At 37.4% G+C, this 20,209-nt stretch overlaps 1 protein-coding gene across 1 annotated transcript in view; it reads left to right on the forward strand.

Moving 5' to 3' along the window:
- Ddx60 (DExD/H-box helicase 60) overlaps window positions 1–19,068 on the forward strand; it is a 94,054-nt gene extending 74,986 nt beyond the window's left edge. Inside the window, 8 exon segments of the mRNA XM_051169803.1 lie at window positions 4,409–4,513; window positions 4,941–5,082; window positions 9,541–9,662; window positions 11,023–11,170; window positions 12,770–12,912; window positions 14,923–15,074; window positions 16,785–16,847; window positions 18,346–19,068. Coding sequence (XP_051025760.1) covers window positions 4,409–4,513; window positions 4,941–5,082; window positions 9,541–9,662; window positions 11,023–11,170; window positions 12,770–12,912; window positions 14,923–15,074; window positions 16,785–16,847; window positions 18,346–18,445 — 975 coding nt within the window. The 3' untranslated portion in view covers window positions 18,446–19,068.
- Window positions 19,069–20,209: the final 1,141 nt, after the last annotated feature.

Below are 20,209 nucleotides of genomic sequence, written 5' to 3' on the forward strand. Positions count from 1 at the left end.
TCTTTTCATGGTATCCTTGATTTCTTGTATGTTTTGTGTCAGGAATTTTTCAGATTTAGCATTTTCTTTGATGGTTGCTTCAAATTCTACGATTGTATGTTCTGGTCTCAAGATTTATTCCTCCATCTCTTGGATTCTGTTGGAGATCACCTCTGTGTTACTTGCTTTCTTCTCTAAGGCCTTTTTATCCCTGTTTTCTTCTGTTTATGCCTTTATCATTGGTTCCAATTTCATCTTCAGATCTTGAACTGTTTTATTGATTTCCTTCATCTGTGTGTTTGTATTTCACTGCATTTCTTCCAGTGCCTTTTATGTCTTCAATCTGTTTGGTTGCATCTTCCTATATTTGTTTACAGATTTTATTCATTTCTTCCATCATCATCTTCATTACCAAGGATTTAAGGTCATTTTCTTGTATTTTGATTGTGTTTGAGTTTTCAGGGTTGTTTTCTTTGGGATAGCTGGGATCTGGAGCAGCCGATTGTGTGTGTGTGTGTGTGTGTGTGTGTGTGTGTGTGTATGTGTGGTTTGTGTTCTTATGCTGTTCTTTAGTCATCTTGCTATCTTTGATATTGGGAGGTAGCTTCTGCTTTCCTTCACTGGTCGTTGAGAGTGGATAGTTGTTGAGTAATTATATGTTTGTGCCCTTTCCTGTGGGTATCAGGGAGTTCTTCCCTGAAACAGACAGGTGACCTGGTTTCCACTCCAGGAGATTTTGCTCTACACCCTAGGCTCCTGACTGAGTCATCAGAGGTGCCTTCTCCCTGTTTTGGGGCCACTGTTTAATTTTCTGTCCTAACCTCTCAGGGCTGTCCAGCATCTCCCAAGCGCTTGGCAGACCCTGCTGGGCCATGTAGACTGGCCAGGCAGGGCTTTATCTGCCCTATTGTGCAGGCCCTGACTGTTGTGACCCACAGTCAGGTTCCTGTCCTGACTAGTCTAGATACTGCACCTTTGGCCGTTCAGTCCCTCTGAGTAGTGGCCACAGTTCAGACCTCTGCCCCGCCCCCTCAGAGCTGTCCAGCCTCTCCCAAAAGCATGGGAGACCCTGCTGGGCCATGAAGAATGGCCAGGCTGGGCTTTATCTGCCCAATTGTGCAGGCCCAGACCTCTGTGGCCCATGATCAACTTCCCACCTGAACCAGTCTAAGTAGCGGACCAGTCTAGTTAGTGAGTCTTTGGTGGTTCAGTGCCACTGAGTTTTGGCTGCTGTTCAGACCCCCATCCAGACCCATCAAGACTGTCCAACTTCTCCCAAGAGTGTGGGAGACACTGCCGGGCCATGGAAAGTGGACAGGTTTGGTTCTATCTGCCCAATTTTGCTGGCTCAGTCCACTGCAGTCATCAGCCTGGCTCCTGTCTTGTCCCATTCAGACCGCGTGCTCACTGTTGCTGGGCAAGGTGTTCATATCTGCTTGGGCTTCCTGGTAGCCTCTTAGTAGACTGGTGTGGGGCAGGTGGGGGGGGGACTGAGGACAGAATTCACCTGTTTCCCTGAGACTTCTTCATGCCAGGAGCTCTGATGTTCCACTGCCCCACACCCTGTGTTCAGGCTATACAGGCTGGCTGCAGTTAGCAGGTAGGTTCTGGTCCAGAGTCTGTGGAGTGGGTTCAGATCCTTCATGGGCTGTTTGTTGACCTGAGGTCAGACCCGCCAGTGTTCTGCTTTGTGTGGGACCCCACTCACCTAGCGTTCTCCAGTTCTTGCAGTCTGTGGCTCCCAGTCTGGTCCCTGGTCTCTGTGCCGTAGATCAGATAAAGTGCATGATAGGCGCCACCATCTTGCTCTCTCTCCAGAAAACTTTCTTAAGCATGTGTACAAGATCTTCAAGGTCCAATAATCCAAGTCCAAGTTTGTAAATCAGCAAAAATTACATCCACAGGACTGAACTCTAGGGAAGATTCTTGAGATCCTCATATAGCTTGTTTTTACATTTGGGAGGTTACATATATTCTCCACATCAGCCACATGTACAACTCACTCCATCCATTTTATAGTTTTGAGTAAAAAAAAACAAAAGCAAAAACAAAAAACAAACAAACAAAAAACCCTTAAATTATATTTTTGTCAATTGCTTCCTTTTATTCAATTTAGTCATGTTTTTTTCATATTGGAAGTCCCATTTCTCCTTTTTCTCAATGACATTTCTTATTGTGAGAGTGCATAACATTTGTCCTTTGAATTACTGACTTCGATCTTTGCCAGTTCTGTTCATTTTACCATTGTTTGATACAGGGTCTCATGTAGTCTGGGCTGCCTCTGAACTCACTACAAAGTTGAGGATGAGCTTGAATTCCTGATTCTCTTGTCTCCACCTCCTGAGCACTGGAATTACAAGCATGTGCCACTGTGTCTGGATCAGCTCATTTTTCAGTAGCACTAGAGTAGACTTTAATTATACTCTACTTCTGGGGCAACCATGGACCCCTCTCCAGAGAATTCATTTTGCATGGGTATAGCCATGATTTCAAATGTGGTGACATCATCCAGGGTGCTGAGGTCCTTGACAGAACAAGAGTTGAAGAAAGAGAAAATCTTTCAGTGCAGGCTTGCTGTGAGGTGAGCAGCATCTTCATGGTAGACCCAGTGTAATGCAGGGAGCCAGGCAATCTATGTACTGACACTACTTTTAAAACCATTTGCCAAAAATAAATTGTTTCTCATTTAAATTGTTCTTTTCATACATTTTGTGATAGCAGTGAAGGTTCTAACACACCATGCTACAATGACTTTAATGATAAGTCCCGTACCATTAGGACACTGAATCACAGTTAGTTCCTCTCCTATGCTGCCTTCCTGCTTTGCTGTTTTTCACATGCTGCCTCCTGGTGTTCCAGCACACAAGAAGTAAGCGGCAATAATAAAGGCAACTTTTGGTTCCCTTCATAACCCACTGTATAGAGATGGAAAGGCCACATCTTTTCTTTTTCCCTCTGTCATAACATTAAGTATATTGGACTTAAGTAAGCAGTAGCTTGGGATATGGCCAAGGTGTTGAGAACATGCATGGTTCTTTCAGAGGACCTGAGTTCAGTTCCCAGCATCCATACTGTGTCTCACAACAGCCTGTAACTCCAGACCTAGGAGGTCTGATGTCCTCTTCTCGATTCCTTGAGTGCTTGCATGTACTGCCCAAACACACACACACACACACACACACACACACACACACATGAATACACACAATGAAAATTATAATAGTTTTTTCCCCATGTTTTTGTTGTTTTTAAAAAGATTGCTGAGATTCATCCTGAATTCTGTGAACTTTCCAACCTAAGGGCAGACAAGATTCCCTCTGAGCGATTGTTTTTATTACGAACTCACAGATAGTTTACAGAGAAGTTGAATGCTGCACACACACAACGATGCTGCATGGCACTGAAAACAAAACAATATTTTCACTTTTTTTTTGGCTTTAGCCAAACTCCTCTACTTCTTTGTCACTAATATTGCAGATACAGAATAATATGCCTAGCCTTTCCCCCTCTACAAGACTGCGGTCTCTAAAACTGCAGTGTCCTTGATTCTCAGATTGTTTGGAAAAAGTTTTGTTTATTACAGTTTGGTTTTATGTGCTTATCTTAGTCACTTTTCTGTTGATGTAATGTGGCCATGACCAAAGCAAGGAACAGCAGATTACTCCAGACTTTAGAATCTAGACCATCAGGGCAGAAGCAGGGAAGGGAGGCAGGCACTGGAGTAGTGGCCAGAGCTCACATCCTGAGACTGCATGCCAGGGTACAGCCAGAGAGCTAATTGGAAATGTCATGGGACTTTAACAACTTAAAGCTGACACTTCCCAAGCTTTCCAAGCAGTTCCATAAACTAGGGAACAAGTAGTCAAGCATATGAACCTATGAAGTCAGTCTCACTCAAACTGCCACAGTTCTCTTTTGTGTGTTAAAGGAAATATGTGCTAAGTTAGATGATGTGCTATATAATTAAAGAAACTGCATTAAATCTAATTGAATTGTGTATAATGATGCTGTGTTTTATGATATTATTCATATCCTATATAGCGGGTGACCAAGGACACAAAAGGAGCCACCCCTTTTTTCCTTGTGTGCTGCACTCAGGGGAGACAGCATTTGGTAGTAAAGGGGGCACATACAATGTTTCACTACACTTTAAGGGTACAGACCTTAAAATTCACTATATATAATATATACACATATATGCACATATACATATGTATATATTATATATAGTGAATATATATTTCATCATATATGTGGTATCTCATATATATAGATATGTATGTCACATATGTAGATATGTCACACAAACACATATATATATGGTATGTGATATATCTATACTGTGTGATATGTAATTTAACCTATTTTATTTCTTTTAAAGAAATTTCATTCAGTTAACGCTGCTAAATCAACATGCTTGTCTTTGCAGGCACTGTCAGTGCTGAAACACTCATTGTTATCCTTCAAAAAACCCCGAACCACAGAGACATTAAAGCTTTACTTCTTATACTGTTTGCAGTTCCTGGTGAAAGAGGTAGGAGCCAATTTCTCTCTCTCTCTCTCTCTCTCTCTCTCTCTCTCTCTCTCTCTCTCTCTCTCTCTCTCCCTCCCTCCTTCCCTCTCTCTCTTTCTCCCTTCCTCTCTCCCTTTCCTCTGTCTCTGCTTGTGTGGATTCTGGAAAACTGAGCTCAGGTGCTCTGGAAGAACAGGAAGTGCTCCTCACTGCTGAACTATCTCTCCATCCCTAGATTATTGTTTTTAACCACATTGGATTATTGTGATCTTTAGAAGACAATACTCATGAGTACTATTACTTGTAATTAATGTGATTATTAAAGTTGAGCCAGTTAATAGTTATCATCTTATTAACATTATGTACTATTTAAAATGACAATGAATAATATACTTGTCAGTATTTCTGTGCGTTGAGCCAAACTAACAAATTATTTTTGTTTTTTTAGGGATATATAGATCAAGAAGGCAATCCTACAGGGTTTGCTGGCCTTGTATCACATTTACATTATCATGAACCATCTAATTTGGTTTTTGTCAGCTTTCTTGTAAAAGGTCTTTTCCATAAACTTTGTCAGCCAACTAGTAGAGGTAAGTTTGAGGACTGGGTTGTCTGTGTGTCTGTGTTTCATCAAAATTATATTAATATAATGTTATAGATATATGTAATATGTATTTTTACATATATATATAAATCATATATAAAAACAAATATGTATTACATATAAAATATAAAAATATATATTCTTACCATTTTGGGAAAAATTAACAGATTTATTGAAAAATATTACTTCAAAAAACATTTATTCAACAGTCACATAAGAGAGTATCAGTTAAGTATAAAAATGTATGCTTGCAAGTCTTATTATTATGCATTTAAACTAAAAGTTGAACAATAAAAATGAATATGATAATTATATATACAAATTGTAGGTTTCCAAATAAGATAAAATGAAGTTAATTATTAATAGAGGTTCTATTTTGTGAAAATGATTTTAAAATATTTACTATTGCAAGTCATAACTTGAAAAGTGCATTGCCACTAGGATTCAGAACACATTGAATACTATACAATAATTATAAAACATTTTCTTGTAATTAAATATAACATATGATCAGTTTTCAATAACAGCATAAGAAAGCATTGTTAAAATATAAAATTCAAAATTCTATGCACAGATGATCACTGTTAACATGTGTGAACATATGTGCAACACTATGGTCTTTGCACATAATTATATAGTATAGGTCAGTAACTGATATTGAATTAATTATGTAATTATGTCAAATGATACATATTAATTTTAGTCCATTTTGCACAAAATATTTAAAAATAAATCCCATACAGTTTTTTATGGAAAAAAATCTTTGAATTTTAGGTTTCAAAATAAATTCTTTGCAGAGTATCTCTGAAATAAATGTTGACTTCTTATAATACTTGTGCTTAATATTGTGTTATTACCCAGTACATGGTAGCTTCAATGTCTCTCACTTGGTATTCTGTCACTAGGTGATGGAAATGCTTTGCTTTTCATGACAACCCATAGTTAAAATTCATATTAAAAGAAATAATTTCAGGCAACTGAAAGTGTGGTTGTGTAGCTGGAATGCAGTGACTCAAGGGAACTGTGGCTCTGTCTGAGTGGAGGCAGGTTATCTTTGAGTTTAGTTTTGGATATTTTGTTGTTAGGCATTGAGATGTCACAAGCGATTGTTGAATAGGTGAGACAGGCTGTGATGGTTTGAATGAGAATGACCTCCATAGGCTCACTCACCAGATAGTGGCACTATCTGAAAGGATTAGGAGGTGTAGCCTTGTTGTAGGAAGTATGCCACTGGGAAGTGGGCTTTGATGTTTCCAAGTTTAGAGTCTCTCTCTTCCTGCTGTGGATCTGATGTAGAACTCTACTGTACAACGTCTGCCTGAGTGTCACCATACTCCCCACCATAATGATAACATATTAGACCTATGGAAATATAAGGAAGTCCCAATTAAATGCTTTCTTTTATAAAAGTTGTCATGGTCGTGATGTCTTTTCCCAACAATAGAACAGTAACCAAGACGGAAATTGGTACCAGAAGTGTGGTATTGCTTTGTCAGGCCTGATTATGCTGCTTGTGAGTGAAACGTGGGATTTGGACTAGGGAAGTTGTTGAGCATTTTAAGTGGGTCTAATAGGGCCATACTAGTAGGAGCAGGGAGGATGGTGGTACGAGAGCAAGGTAGATTATGACAGCCCAGCTCATCAGGTTTCAGAGGAGAAGAGTATTAGTAAGTGTCCTAGAGATTGTTTTTGTGATATTTTGGCAAAGAATTTTCTGTTCTTACCCAAAAAATATGTCAGAGAGTAAAGTTCTGGATCAATGGTGAGACTGCAATAGACTATGGGAACTTTTGAAGTTGGACTAAATTCATATTGCATTATGACATAGCTAAAGGACCAAGAAGTAAAATATGGTGGTTTGAAACCTAGAGGCTCATAGATTTGATACCTGATCAGCAGGAAATGGCACTAATTGAAAGGATTAGGCAGTGTGCCCTTTTTGGTGGAAGTGTGTCACTTGGGGTGGGGTTTGAGGTTTCAAAAGCCCCTTTGAAGTACCATAAAATAACTAATAAATTGAATTTTAAGACATATAAAGGCACAGGGAATAAGGAAGAAGAAAGGAGAATGTTTCAAAGCAGGGAGGTAAGAGGAATTAGGTGATTCATTTGCCATATTATCAACTCAGTCTTTTCTAATTGTCAAGAAAGGACTTTTAAATTACTTGAGTTAATTGAGTACATGATATAGATGTGATAATACTGATGTTTTGAACTTAAAAAAAATCAATGCTTGATTTAAATTCAATATGAAAAGGAATAGATTCATATAGTAGAATAAATGAAAAAATGTAACTAAGAAAGATTTAAATATATCCATATTAGAGAATTTATTTCAAACTCACATCTTAAACTTTGAAAAGCATTTGTTTAAAATATTATATATTTTGATTAAATTTACAATAATTTAGGAAGTTGATGTGAAGTTCTTTTTATCAGAACAGTGGTAAGGATTTTAAATTATAACAGCAGAATTTTATGGATATTTTGTTCACCAATATCCATAGGTGTATGGGGGAAAAGACACTGCAGTGGTGAGCAGTGTCTAAATTATTAAATGCTGCAGATGGATACAATGCAGCTCCTCATTAGCCTGGCAAACAGCAGTTAAAGTATCAGGATCTACATGGTGGTTTAAATAGAAATGGCCCCTACAGGCTCATATGTTTGAATGCATGGTCATTCAGACATGGAACTACTTGAGAAGGATTATGATATGCCACCTTGTTGGAGTAGGTGTGGCCTTCTTGGGGAAGTGTGTCACTAGGGCTGGGCTTTGAAGTTTTGAAAGCTCAAGCCAGGCCCAGTGACTCTCTTTCTGATCCTGTATGATTCTGGTGTATAACCCTTAACTGCTTCTCCAGCACCATGTCTCCCTGACTGTTACCATGTCTCACAGACCCGTTGCAAGATCAGAGATAGAAGGGAGAGTCTTGGTGGTTCTTAGGTAGGGAAAATTGAGCAGACAGTGAACAGCTGGTTAAGGGAAATCAACTATTTGGTTGAACAACTAGCAAAAGGAACTAGTTGTTGAGGAGACGTTGAGGAATGGAAGAGAAAATAAATATTGTCCCATACATAAATGTGGTGCAAACTGAAAGGTCTTGTAGCCCATAGAACTTTTTCTTCTGTTTTTTCCTTGTCTCCTTGGGCCAACCCCAGTACTTTATTTAAAGTGAAATTCAGTTTTTTCATTACAGATTAATCATGATTTTCTCACCTTTTACATTCCATAGAGCCTTGAAAAAAAATCAACATATCAAGAACATAATCTACCAAAGAAATATAAGCAGTTATATATAACTTTCAATAATACATACAGCAAAAATCAGTAAATTTACAAGAAGTGGTCAGCACGACCTAATTATTATTTCTTAAACAATACTCATGAAAGTTTATTCATAAGTTTCCCCAGGCTGAAACCATCAAGTTTACATGATTGCCATAGCAACATAGCTTGAAACCAAATGCTTTTAACACAAAAAACTTTTACACCCAGTCCCAAACCAATAGATGTCTTTATCCGAGCCTAGGCTAACTGCTAAGGGGTTCTATTGCAAAATATCTGTAAAGCATGACATTCCAAGCCCACCTTCTATAGCTCTCAAAACAAATTCTAAAGAAACTTTTCTACAGCTAACAGTATCTAGATGGGTACTGTTATATCAAAGTCCTAACTTTCTTTCAAGAAGTTTCTGCTTGGCTGTCCTAAAAAATCAATGTGAAGACTCATTGTTTAACACCTTGGCCAGATGCCTTCTTTCAACATTTTTTTTGGGGGAAAAGTTTTCCAGTGTAAATTTCAATAGGGCTGGGAACTAGAGAGAAAGATGGTTTTAGGAAGAAAAAATAAAATTCCAAGTAGTTTTTAGGCAAATTACACCTGGACTATACATAATATTTGAGAGCAGTAGTGATCAGCCTGTGATCATTGGAATTTTGTCAAGCAAAGCTTCAACAACTGTTTTGGATGTCTAAGGATCATGCTGGGCAGTCTATGTCTTTGAAACTTTGCTAAGCAAAGCCTCCATGCCTTGTCCTTATGTCTGTGACAATCATGCTTCTTGCCATGTCGATAATGGAATAACTCTCTGAAACTATAAACAAGGCCCAATTAAATGCTTTCTTTTATAATAGCTGCCATAGTTGTTGTGTCTCTTCACAGCAATAGAACACTAACCACGAGAGACAACATAAATTTGGTCATTCACTGGGAGATGGGTCAAAGTGATCAAAGGCTATATGAGAGCATTAGGTAATTTGTAGTTGGAAAGTCAAGGATATTATTGAAGGTAAAATTGGAACTAAAAATGCTTAGAGGAGAAACACCTGCAGCTGAAGATCATCTACACTTGCTATGAAATAAACCACAACATTTAATTTAAATGTGAAAAATTATATAATCCCTTTTTACACATGTGACATGAAACATATGTTTTGTACAGATCCAAAACGCTTTTCTGAGGATATAATGGAAAATCTGGTTTTAGTATTGGCACATCTTTTTGGAAGAAGATATATTCCAGCCAAGTTCCAAGATGCTAACATCAAGTTTTGTCAATCAAAGGTGAAACCTTCTATTAAAATGACTTAATAATAGTACACAGTTTCCATGAAAAACATCTCAGCAGTAATAGGATTTTATCAATATAGGATAGTTATTGTATTTTATACACTACTCTGCTCATTTTGGAAACTGTAACATTTATCTGTAATTCAAAAGTCCTCCTGTGAATCTATTCCAAGTTTACATGCCTTAAGGATAAATAGGATGAAAGTACATTCATGTCTTTAGTTGGTTGCATCAAAGTAAAGCATTAATGAACAGGTGTACGGGGATGGGAAGGTGTCTTAGTTGGTGAGATGTGCCTAGTGAAACACATTGTGTTCCAAGAGCTGAAGAGGCAAAGGCATGTATTCTTGGACCTCTGTGGGGCCAGATAGCCTAATGAAGAAGTACAGATATGGTGAGAGACCTTACTTCAAAAAAATGCAATGGAAAGCATCTGCACATATTACACAGTGTAGGTAATTATATATTTAAGTCTAAAAGCCACCCAGACTGTTGAGTGTGTGTCTGGAGTTATGACTGTATGTCACAGTGCAATCTGTCGGAAAGTGTTGCCAAGTCATCTGGGAAACTGTCCTTTAACTCCTAGAGTGTAAATCTTTAAAACAGTTTTTCAACTTTAGTATTTTCATCTGGCTTGGTCAATTTGGAAATGGTGCATTTGTCTATTTAATTAAAACAGTTGCATTTATATGCATGGGATCAATTGTAGCACCCCTTATCTTTTTGGTGCTTTGAGTTGGGTCTTTTCATCATATGATAATGTGAGTTTCTGATATAGCAGTGATGGCATGGCTGACAAAGGCAGAATTCTTTTCTTCACAGTTACTCAAGTCCAAAGGTCTTAAATGAAGGTGTTTTGTCAGGGTATGCTTTCTTTGTTGTAGTTTACTATATTTAAAAAAAAACTACAAAAAGAAAAAAGAAAAGTAGAGATAGAGAACTTTCATGTGTTCAGATTGAAAATATTTAACAGTGTTAGCATAGCAACTACAAGTGAGGGTTTGAAAACCTCTCAACTAGAGGCAGTCTATTCCAAGCCTGCAAATATGTTTTATCTCCCTTGCTCTGCAAAGTTGTCCCTAGATCCTTTCAAATGACTCATGAGTCCAAAGGCATCTGAGGTCACTCTTCTAATTTTAAAAAAGTCCTTTTGATTCAGTTGCTTCAGAATAAATGTTATGAGTAGAATATTTATTTTTACAAGTGAAAATAAGAAACAAAATTTAAATCTGAGTTCAACCAAGAAAAGAAAAAAAAACTGGCTTTATTGAAAACACCAGAATATACTATGTGGTTTTATTATTCTGGTTTTGAGGCCTGGATTGAACTCTCTCTGAAAACCCTTTGGTTCTAGGTGTTCCTTGATGATCTCCCTGAGGACTTCAGAGACGCCTTGCTTGAGTACAACATGCAAGTGTCAGAGGACTTTGCTTCTTTTCTGCTAATTGTGTCCCAATTGGCTGATATGAAACAGGAGTATCAACTCCCCTTGTCAAAAATTGGTAAGTATATTTTAGTTCCACCATGGGGCAATTTAGTAGTAATCTTATCCATGGACATTTCAGATGGATGTTAGGGATGCAGGTCAGTGGCAGGGCTCCAATTGTACTATGTTTATCTCTGAAGGCTGACACTCTAGAAAGGTCAGCCTGCCTTAGAATAATTTGGTTCTTTCTGCTTAAAAAAGGAAGGAAGTTGGTGATTGACAGTTAAAAAGGCAGTGGGGAATAAAACTAATACAAAACTGAATCATTTAAAACAGTTTTGATTGAGGGCTGACTCAGGGGTTAGTTCTAGAAGACTAAGCAAGGGTGTCCAAGACAAGAGAAACAGGAGGAATTCTATGAGTACTTTTTGGGAGAGGCTTGATGTTGCTTGTTACAGACTTGGGTAGATTCCCTGACTATGCTAATTCTTACCTCTGGAATTAGGGCAAGCGATGCAGTAATCATGTCCTTGCTTTATCAATGTACTTAAGATAGAGAATAGTATCATTTAGTATTATTGAACTTCAGATGATTACATTTAAATGATTAGTGCACATCAATATCCTGAAGTAGGGATTAGTATAATGGTAAAATGGTTTGCTTTTATTGTTCTTATCCATAACCAATAGATGGAAGTCTTCTAAGAGATAATAAACAGGAAACAAAAGCCACAGCCTGATATAGTGCTTAGGGTTATGGGTTAGGGAGAAATGTCTGTGATTCGCTGTACCTTAACATCTTCAATTAGGGAAATTCAAGGAAGTGGAGTCTGTATCCTCTTGGACTTTAAAATGTAGGGGCAGCATGAACAAGAGCAGGTAGTGATGGTGAGCACACAGCTCATAGGGCATGTGAAATGGGAGCAGGTGGGTACTCTGCCTCAGTGACACACCAGAATCTACCTTGATTCTATGACCTAGAGTATTTTAAAAATAGCAATGGGTAATATACATATTCTTATAACCATTTCCAAACCTACTGTTAGCAGACACTTAGAATACCATATTTAGTCTACTCCCACACCACTCTGACCATGCCCAGTCTTGTCTGATCAGGAAAGCTAAGCAAAGTTGCTCATTGTTAGTACCTGTCTGGAGAGAACCCTATGTCTGAGAGGATTCTAAGGCTAAGTATGAATTCAGTGGGGGAAATTTTTCTAAATGTAAGAGATTTAGATAAATTTCTAGTTCAATTAACTTTTGACTGATCAAAAGTTGTAGTACATATTTTGCAATAGTGATACTAGCTGTATACCCATCACAAACTTGCTAGGCTGTATATGGTATACCAATTCAGTCTTCATTATGATATGGTCCCCTCTAGGTTCAATGACTTCCCTATTAGCATGGCTTATCTCTTATGCAAGGAAATAAGGCTTGTCACTGTGGCTGGATCTAAAAATGAATCTTCCAGGCATGGTGGAGCCTGCCTTAATTCCAGCATTCAGAGGCAGGAGGACCACTATAATCAACCTGGCCTTATAAAGAGAATTCTAGGCCTCTTAGTGATGCATAATGAGACCTTGTCTCAAACATACAAACCAGCAAACAAACAAGAAGCTCAAATAACAAGAATTTAAAAAAGAATGGATCTATCTCAACTTATTCTGTTCAGAATTCACAGGCAAGGAATGTGAAGACTCTCCACTTGTGTCTCACTTGATGAACTGCATGGAAGGAAGGGGGGCAGTCTCACCATTTGTCTGTCTGTCTGGAAACTTTGATGTGGATTTGCTTCATCCAGAAGTTGCAAATGATGTAAGTAAAAAGTGATGTTTATTAGTTAGTCTCTGTGGGGGCTTTTGTTCCATGGTGAGTGGTGTCTTATGTTAGATGCTACTGACACTGTGGAACTCCAGCAGCATATAGATGATGGAAAAATATACTTCTCATAGAAAGAAAAGTAAATTTTTAAAGTTTTGATTTCTTTTTTTTTAATTGGTATGGATATCTTTAAGCAACTAACTGGTAGGCAAGAGACTGAGAAAATAATTAAAATTTAAGCACTATAGTTTTCCTTTCCCAAGAGGAAGAGTTCTAGAAATTTAAGAATTACATAATGAGCTTCAGGCAGGGCTACAGTGTGGTCCTCTTTCATGAAAAAAAGGAGGAGAAGGAGGAAGAGGAAAGAGAGGGGGAGAGCATAATAATTCCCCTTTCCATGTATTATGTAGTTGACTCAATTTAAGAAATGTAACAATCATTTTTATTTCCTTTTTACATATAATATTTCCATAGTAATTCTGAGGGGTGGTGATACAATGAGAATAGACAAGAAAATCTGTTTTCCATTGCTGCAAAGACAGGGTCAATTAGAAGAGACCTAGGCGTATACTAGAATTCATTCCCACTCATGCTTGTTGCCCACAGAGTTCAATGAAACAGTTTCTGCTTCTCTTTCTTCCATTTTTGAAGCAACTGGCATAGGTATTTTGATTCATATTAGTTGATTAGAGTCTATTTTTTTTTGCTTGGCCCATTTCACTTTATGTATATTTGTCTTACTAGCATTTTGTTGTTGTTTTGCTTTTTTTTTTTTTTTTTTTTTTTTTTTTTTTGTTTTGAGACAAGGTTTCTCTGAGGAGTCTTGGCTATCCTGAACACACTTTGTAAACCAGGCTGGCCTGGAACTCACAGAGATCTACCTGCCTCTGCATCCCAGAGTGCTGGAATTACAGATATGTGCCACCATGCCCCACAGCATAATTTTTAGTCTCTTAAATTTTCGCTTGTATTATTTATTGTGGTTCAATGTTACATTCTAATGATTCTAAATGGCTTATGAAGAGTAGGCACACAGTGGGTCCCTGTGAACTGAGGACACATAAGTATCTTCTTTATTTCATTTCCTGTGTTCCACTGAAGTTACCCCAAAATTCAAAAATCTTCTGAAAAAAAAAAAAAGGTATTTTATTTATGCTTTTGATTTATTTTCCAAAAGTGAAGGAATGGTTAATTATAGTCTCATATAAGTATCTTTTCTCATGTTTAGTTTTATGTCTGTAAGATTCATCCACATTAGATATGAGGCTCTAATTTATTTTCCACATACCACAATATGTCATAATATAGAACTATGTATTACTCTGTCTTCTGTCAATGTTTGGTATGTTTTTAATTCTTTGTTGCTACAAATAGGGTTGGTATTAATGTCTGGCACATGTGTGCAACTTTCTCTTGGGTGTAGATTATATGGGTTATAAGGAAATATAAATATGAAAATATTCAAATCTTCTACCCATGACTCACAATCCACTCTAGACTGTAGTTGGGGGCCAGATTACAGTGACACTAACCCCACTGATCATATAAGGCAGGGCTTGCAGAAATGAACAGACACAGACAAATAAGCTACTTATTTGCTTTCTTCTTCTTTATTGTTTTTTTATCCCTTCTCTACTCTTTTTATTCTTTTGTTTTATCCCCCTCTCTGAGACTCTCTGAGACTTGGAAAGGTATTTTCTGAATTATTAAGGAGACTTTATTTTTTTTTCCAATTAGCTTTTCTTTCCTAGTAGTCTTGTTACATTCCAGCAAGACAGGTGCACTTGCCATCACCATCAGCTTGCTGCAGGGGGTGGGGACAGTCATCATCACAGCTTGGGCTAAGCCACTCTCTAGGATCCACTGTCTCAGTGTGTGTTAAAGGTACCTGCTCTTCTATCAACAGAGTGTGCTTGAAAGGCATTGATGATGAAATAACTACAAGTGCTAAGTCGTAAGCCTCTGTCCATGTGAATAACCATTCAAAAACTTGTATTTGTTTAGGTCATCCTGAAAACAATTGGTATCAATCACACACAAGCCCCAGTGCTCTGGCCAGACAGAGTGGACAATCGAGGAAGAAAAATGCCACTTAATGCATATGCTCTTGACTTCTATAAGCATGGATCCCTTATGGGATTAGTCCAGGACAATAGGTATGTTCTATCCTGATAATTCCAAGAAATGGTTAGTCATGCCAAGAATACTAAATTTTCACTTCCAGACTGATAACAAAAATGGTGACATAATCTACACAATTTACTTCTAGTTCAGCAGCAAAAGTTTGGCATTTAGGTCTTGACCTCAGTTTATACTCCAAATGTTTAACTTCTTGCCAGAAGTATAAGCAGGATCAAGCATTATTTAGGTAATTCGGCACACAATAGGTATCAATTACACTCAAGATCCACTCTCGTGGCCCATAAAACTTGGACAGAAAGAAAATTGCCGCTGAACACATATGCGCTTAACTTCTATAAGCATGAATCCCTTGTGAGATTAGGCCAGATCAGTATGTGTGTTTTTTCCTCATTTCAAGAAATTGTCATGCCAAGCATACTAGATATCAGTTCTAGGGAAATATTCTGGGCAATATCCTTGGACAGAGAGTTAGTGGTCCAGGTGCTAAACACATACATCTAGAGGCAGATACACTAAGGAATTAAACAAACAGTTGACATAAAATTTTAATCAATCCTTATTTAAGTTAAAGTCTAAAAAGTTTCGGTTATTCCTCAGAAACCTAGAACACTTTTGTTTATTAAGGCTTGTTTATTATTATGAATAAATAAGTTAATATTTTGTTTGTTTTTAAAACTTACTCTCTGATAATTTTGTAACTGTGTGTAAAGCAGCATGAGTCTCCCCACATGTCTTGTATCTCTTCCCAATTGTATCCCCTAACCCCAGCTAGTCAGCCTGCCATTTTTTGTGTCTTTAATGTTGTTTAGCTTTAATTTTGAGACCCAATGAGTTTTAACAGGGCTGCTTGCATGAGCATGAAGCTATCTCCTGGAGCACAGGGAGCTCACCAGTGACAACAATAATGAAGAAAAATGACTCTCCTTTTTCTTCAGCCCGTAGGGCCCTGTGCCTCCCTTTGGAACTAGTTGTTCCGTGAGCCTATTTCTCATCCAGGACTAATATGAATGGTCCCGATCTTGATCAGACCCTGTGCAGGCAACCTTATTTGTTGTGAGTTCATGAGTCAAATCATGCCCAGAAGATAGAGTTTCACAGTACTTCCTTCCTACCCAGCTCTTAACTTTAAAAAATAATTTATTCAGACTACATCTTGATTGTTATCCTCTCACTTATTATATCTTCCTGTTTCCATGATCCCTCCCTCTTTCTCCCTATTCCCCTCCCCTAGACCTCTGACAGAAGGAGACCTACTTCCCCACCATATGACCACGGCCTGTCAAGTCTCATCCAGATAGGCTGCTTTCCTTTCCTCTGAGTGCCACTAGGCCTCAGTGGCCAAATTGGGGGCACCAGAGTTCATGTCAGAGGCAGTCCCCTCTCTCGCTACAACCATGGAAAATGTGTTGTCCATTGGCTAGGTCTAAACTGCATGCATTGTCCTTGGTTGGTACAGCATTTTATGCAGGCCCTCCTGGGTCCAGATCCTCCAGCCTTGATGGTCCAATGTTCTCTGAGCCTTGGTGGTGTGACATAGATGTTCCAAAAAGGTATTAGTGCTGAGAAGTGACTTATTCTCAGCCTGTTGTCCAATTGTAAGCCACACACTGTGAAAAAAAAAAAAACATCTTCTGTGACCATGGCTCAACCAGCCCTAGTTTATGGCTATAAACATTAATAGTAAATAATTTTATCTCATTAATTTCAGTTTTTCTTTTGTTTAGGATACATGAAGGGGAAGCCTACTATTTGTTGAAAGATTTTGGTCTTACCATTAAATCTATCAGGTACATTGCATGCTTAAGTATTTTTTTTTCAGAAATCAAATTGTCATTTAAAAATGTGAGTTTTTTTCCTAAGATCCAGGTATGTAAAAGTTTCACTAAGCTTGTTACAAAACATGCTTTTCAGTTTCTCAGAGGGTCTGTGGAATTCCAAATCTCCACAACCTCTTTTTTATGTTCTGTATAATAACTAAGTCCAAAATATTTTTAGGATTAACTTCCACCCTGACAGTATCTCAGACTCTATCATACAATGTCACCTAGTTAAATGACCACTGTCCTAAATCTACATTATCCCTCAAATCTACATTCACTTCAACACTTTAACTGTGGTGCTTTATTTTGTCACTTCAAGTGTCCATAAATTTCATCATTATGAAATTATTAAATTTCATCCTTAATAAGTAGTTCTTTGTTTTAGTTCCTTGACCAGAGCTAGATCAAGCCTATACGGATTTTTTAAAAAATATACAAACTAAATTTGAGGCATGTAAAAGCAGAAGGGAATAGCAGTGGTCCTCAACCTTCATAATGCTGTGACCTTTTAATACAATTGTGTGTTTCTTCTTCCTTTCTTCATGCCTGTTCACAAGTTTCTTAATGCTGATGTAACAACTTGCCCCTCAATGATATAAACCTATATAAATATATCATCTTATCGGTCTGGAGGTAAAAAGTCCAAAGTATCTTTCCCTGGGTGAAATTGATGCTCTAGGGGAAAACCTTGGCTCTTTTCCATCTTTGAAAGGTTACCTGCATCTTTGGTTCACAATTTCCTTCTGCCTCATAGACTAGGGATATTTAATAGTTGAGGTTACGTATCAAGTGTTCACATTTCACCCTGACAACAGACCTCTCCTTCTTCACAACCGTGAGCACTTTTGAGAATTGCATTAGTCCTACCTTGGAAATCCAGAATAATCACCTCCATTCAAGATTCACTATCCTCTATGTGTTCATCTGTGATAGTAATTCCCCTTTGTCATGGAATAGGTTATATACATGGGTAGAGGTTTCTGGGCATTTAGGTGAGGACATCTGAATTAGATGAGGTACATGATTGTACTGACTACATCACACTTTCATTTTTTCCTCACCTACCTAGAGAAAGAAAGTAAACTTTTCTTCACTGTAGGAGGCTTCAGTATATGGTAGACACAGTAGGAGAGAAAAACACAACATATGTTCATGAGATATGTAAGAGAAAGAAATGTGTGCTGTACTACCTAAGGAAGCAAGGATCAAATTACATGGAATCGCTGGCCTTTCAATCACTCTTTGGCAATAAAGGCACTGAATGGGACACCTTGTCTTATTATTTATTTATTTTTATATAAATTAATTTTGTTAATAAATTTGCTTCTCATCAGCATTCCTTGTAATTTGCTAGTGCTACCTCATCATTTTTTCAGGTCAGTCATTTGGTTTTTTTGTTTTGTTTTGTAATACTCAATGTTACTTAGTTGAATAATGGTATATATGTGTGTTCTTCTGTTTGTAGTGTTTCCTTGCGTGAACTGTGTGAAAATGAAGAAGACAATGTTGTTCTAGCATTTGAACAATTGTCTGAGTCCTTTTATGAAAAGCTTGAGAAAGTGTGAGAAGAAAAACTATGTAAACTGTCTAAAATATCACCATAGAAGCTATGCAAGTTATATATTTTTATTCTTATGTCTTTATAAGAAAATGAAAAAATTCTTATGACTTGATGAAATGAAGTGAACAAGCAGTTTGGAGTAAAAGAGTTGCCATCAAACCTGATGTTCTTGACTCTAAGCACCTTGACCAAATTACATGGTGTGCTTGCGTCTTGGTTTCTCTAAGTGAGTGACTAAAAATCCTTATGTCTCCAAATTATTCAATGATTCAGTGAATGAGAAAATACAAGTATTTTGCACATACATGTTTGAAAATGATGCTTACATTCCATGAGACCCAAATAAATGTACCATTTTAAATATTTTCACTGTTAATATATGTGAAAAGTTCATCAAACTAGAAATTATCCTGGAATTGTTACAGAATATTATTCCAGTATCCCGGAAATATAATATATTCTAGCCAATCAACATCAATGATTTCAGTGCTTAGATAGCTTGTTGTTGAAATAACACATCTTAGTAAATAAGCTATTTGTAAAAAAAAAGAATGTTTTGGTCTACTTTTTGTGGTGCTTTAAAAAAGAACATTAGTTAATGTTTTATTTCATTTTAGTTGTATATAAATGACTTGAAATAATGACTTTGTTGGTTTTATTTCTGTGAAATATATTCCTTAATTAATCCCATTGCACACTACCATTCCTTCTTCATAACTATTTGCATAGTATCAGTTCTTTAACTGAGTCCTTAGCATCAGTTCTCAGCCATAGAATTTTAAGCTCTCAATTGGAACTTACAGCATTTAACCCTCAAAACAGAGGATGAGGCTTTCTGCCACTTGGGTATCTCACTGAATGGTGCTTTTTGGTAGCACTGTAACTAGAGTATAGCCATAAAAACAGTTGTGATTCGTTTTTTTTCTCAAGCAGAAAAATTTTAATTCTTAAAATTGATCTACTATTTCATGAGGCACACTAGAAATCTTTACTTTGGTGGTGGTGTTGGGGTGTGGAACACAATTTAAACTGTTTCTATTTTTTCTTCTTTGTTTCTTTGTTTCTTTCTTTCTTTTCTTTCTTTCTTTCATTAACAGGACTTCTCTGTATAGCCCTGGATGTCCTGGAACACACTCTGTAGACCAGATACTCTCCTGCCTCTGTCTCTAGAGTGCTGGGATGGATCAAAGACATGTGCCGCCACTGCCTGGCCTGTTTTCAATAGTAAATGCTACAACAATACTGTAAACCCAAACTCTTTGAAAACTAGGATCCTGTCTAGAACCTTCTGATTTCCTAGTGGAACATTAAAAAATGTGATATTTATTGACATGTTAGTTTCAACTTAACACTTTCTAGATTTTCTTTACCTCTATATGTATGAGCAACCTGGATTCTAGATATTTAGATGATGGAGGTCATTTTTGCCATCTGGAGTCTTCTTAAAAGTGCATAATCACACCTAATATCTTTGGGGTGAGTCAAATGGGTATAGAAGAAGGATGTTTCTTTAATCTTTAGCTAAATCTAAGGAGTAAGAAGAAACAACTTTTCATGAACGACTTTATGAGATGTCCATTAGCAAGAATATAGAGCTGATATCTTGCTTCACATACTCAGAAAAACCTACAAAAACTGTGCACCACCAAGATTTTAGCCTGGAACCCTTTAAAAGCATGTAGATGTGTGAGGTGTATGGGGGAGCTTGTGGATGTGTGAGGTGTATGGGGGAGCTTGTGGATGTGTGAGGTGTATGGGGGAGCTTGTG

Source organism: Acomys russatus, chromosome 27, assembly GCF_903995435.1.
Source record: "Acomys russatus chromosome 27, mAcoRus1.1, whole genome shotgun sequence".
NCBI lineage: Eukaryota > Metazoa > Chordata > Mammalia > Rodentia > Muridae > Acomys > Acomys russatus.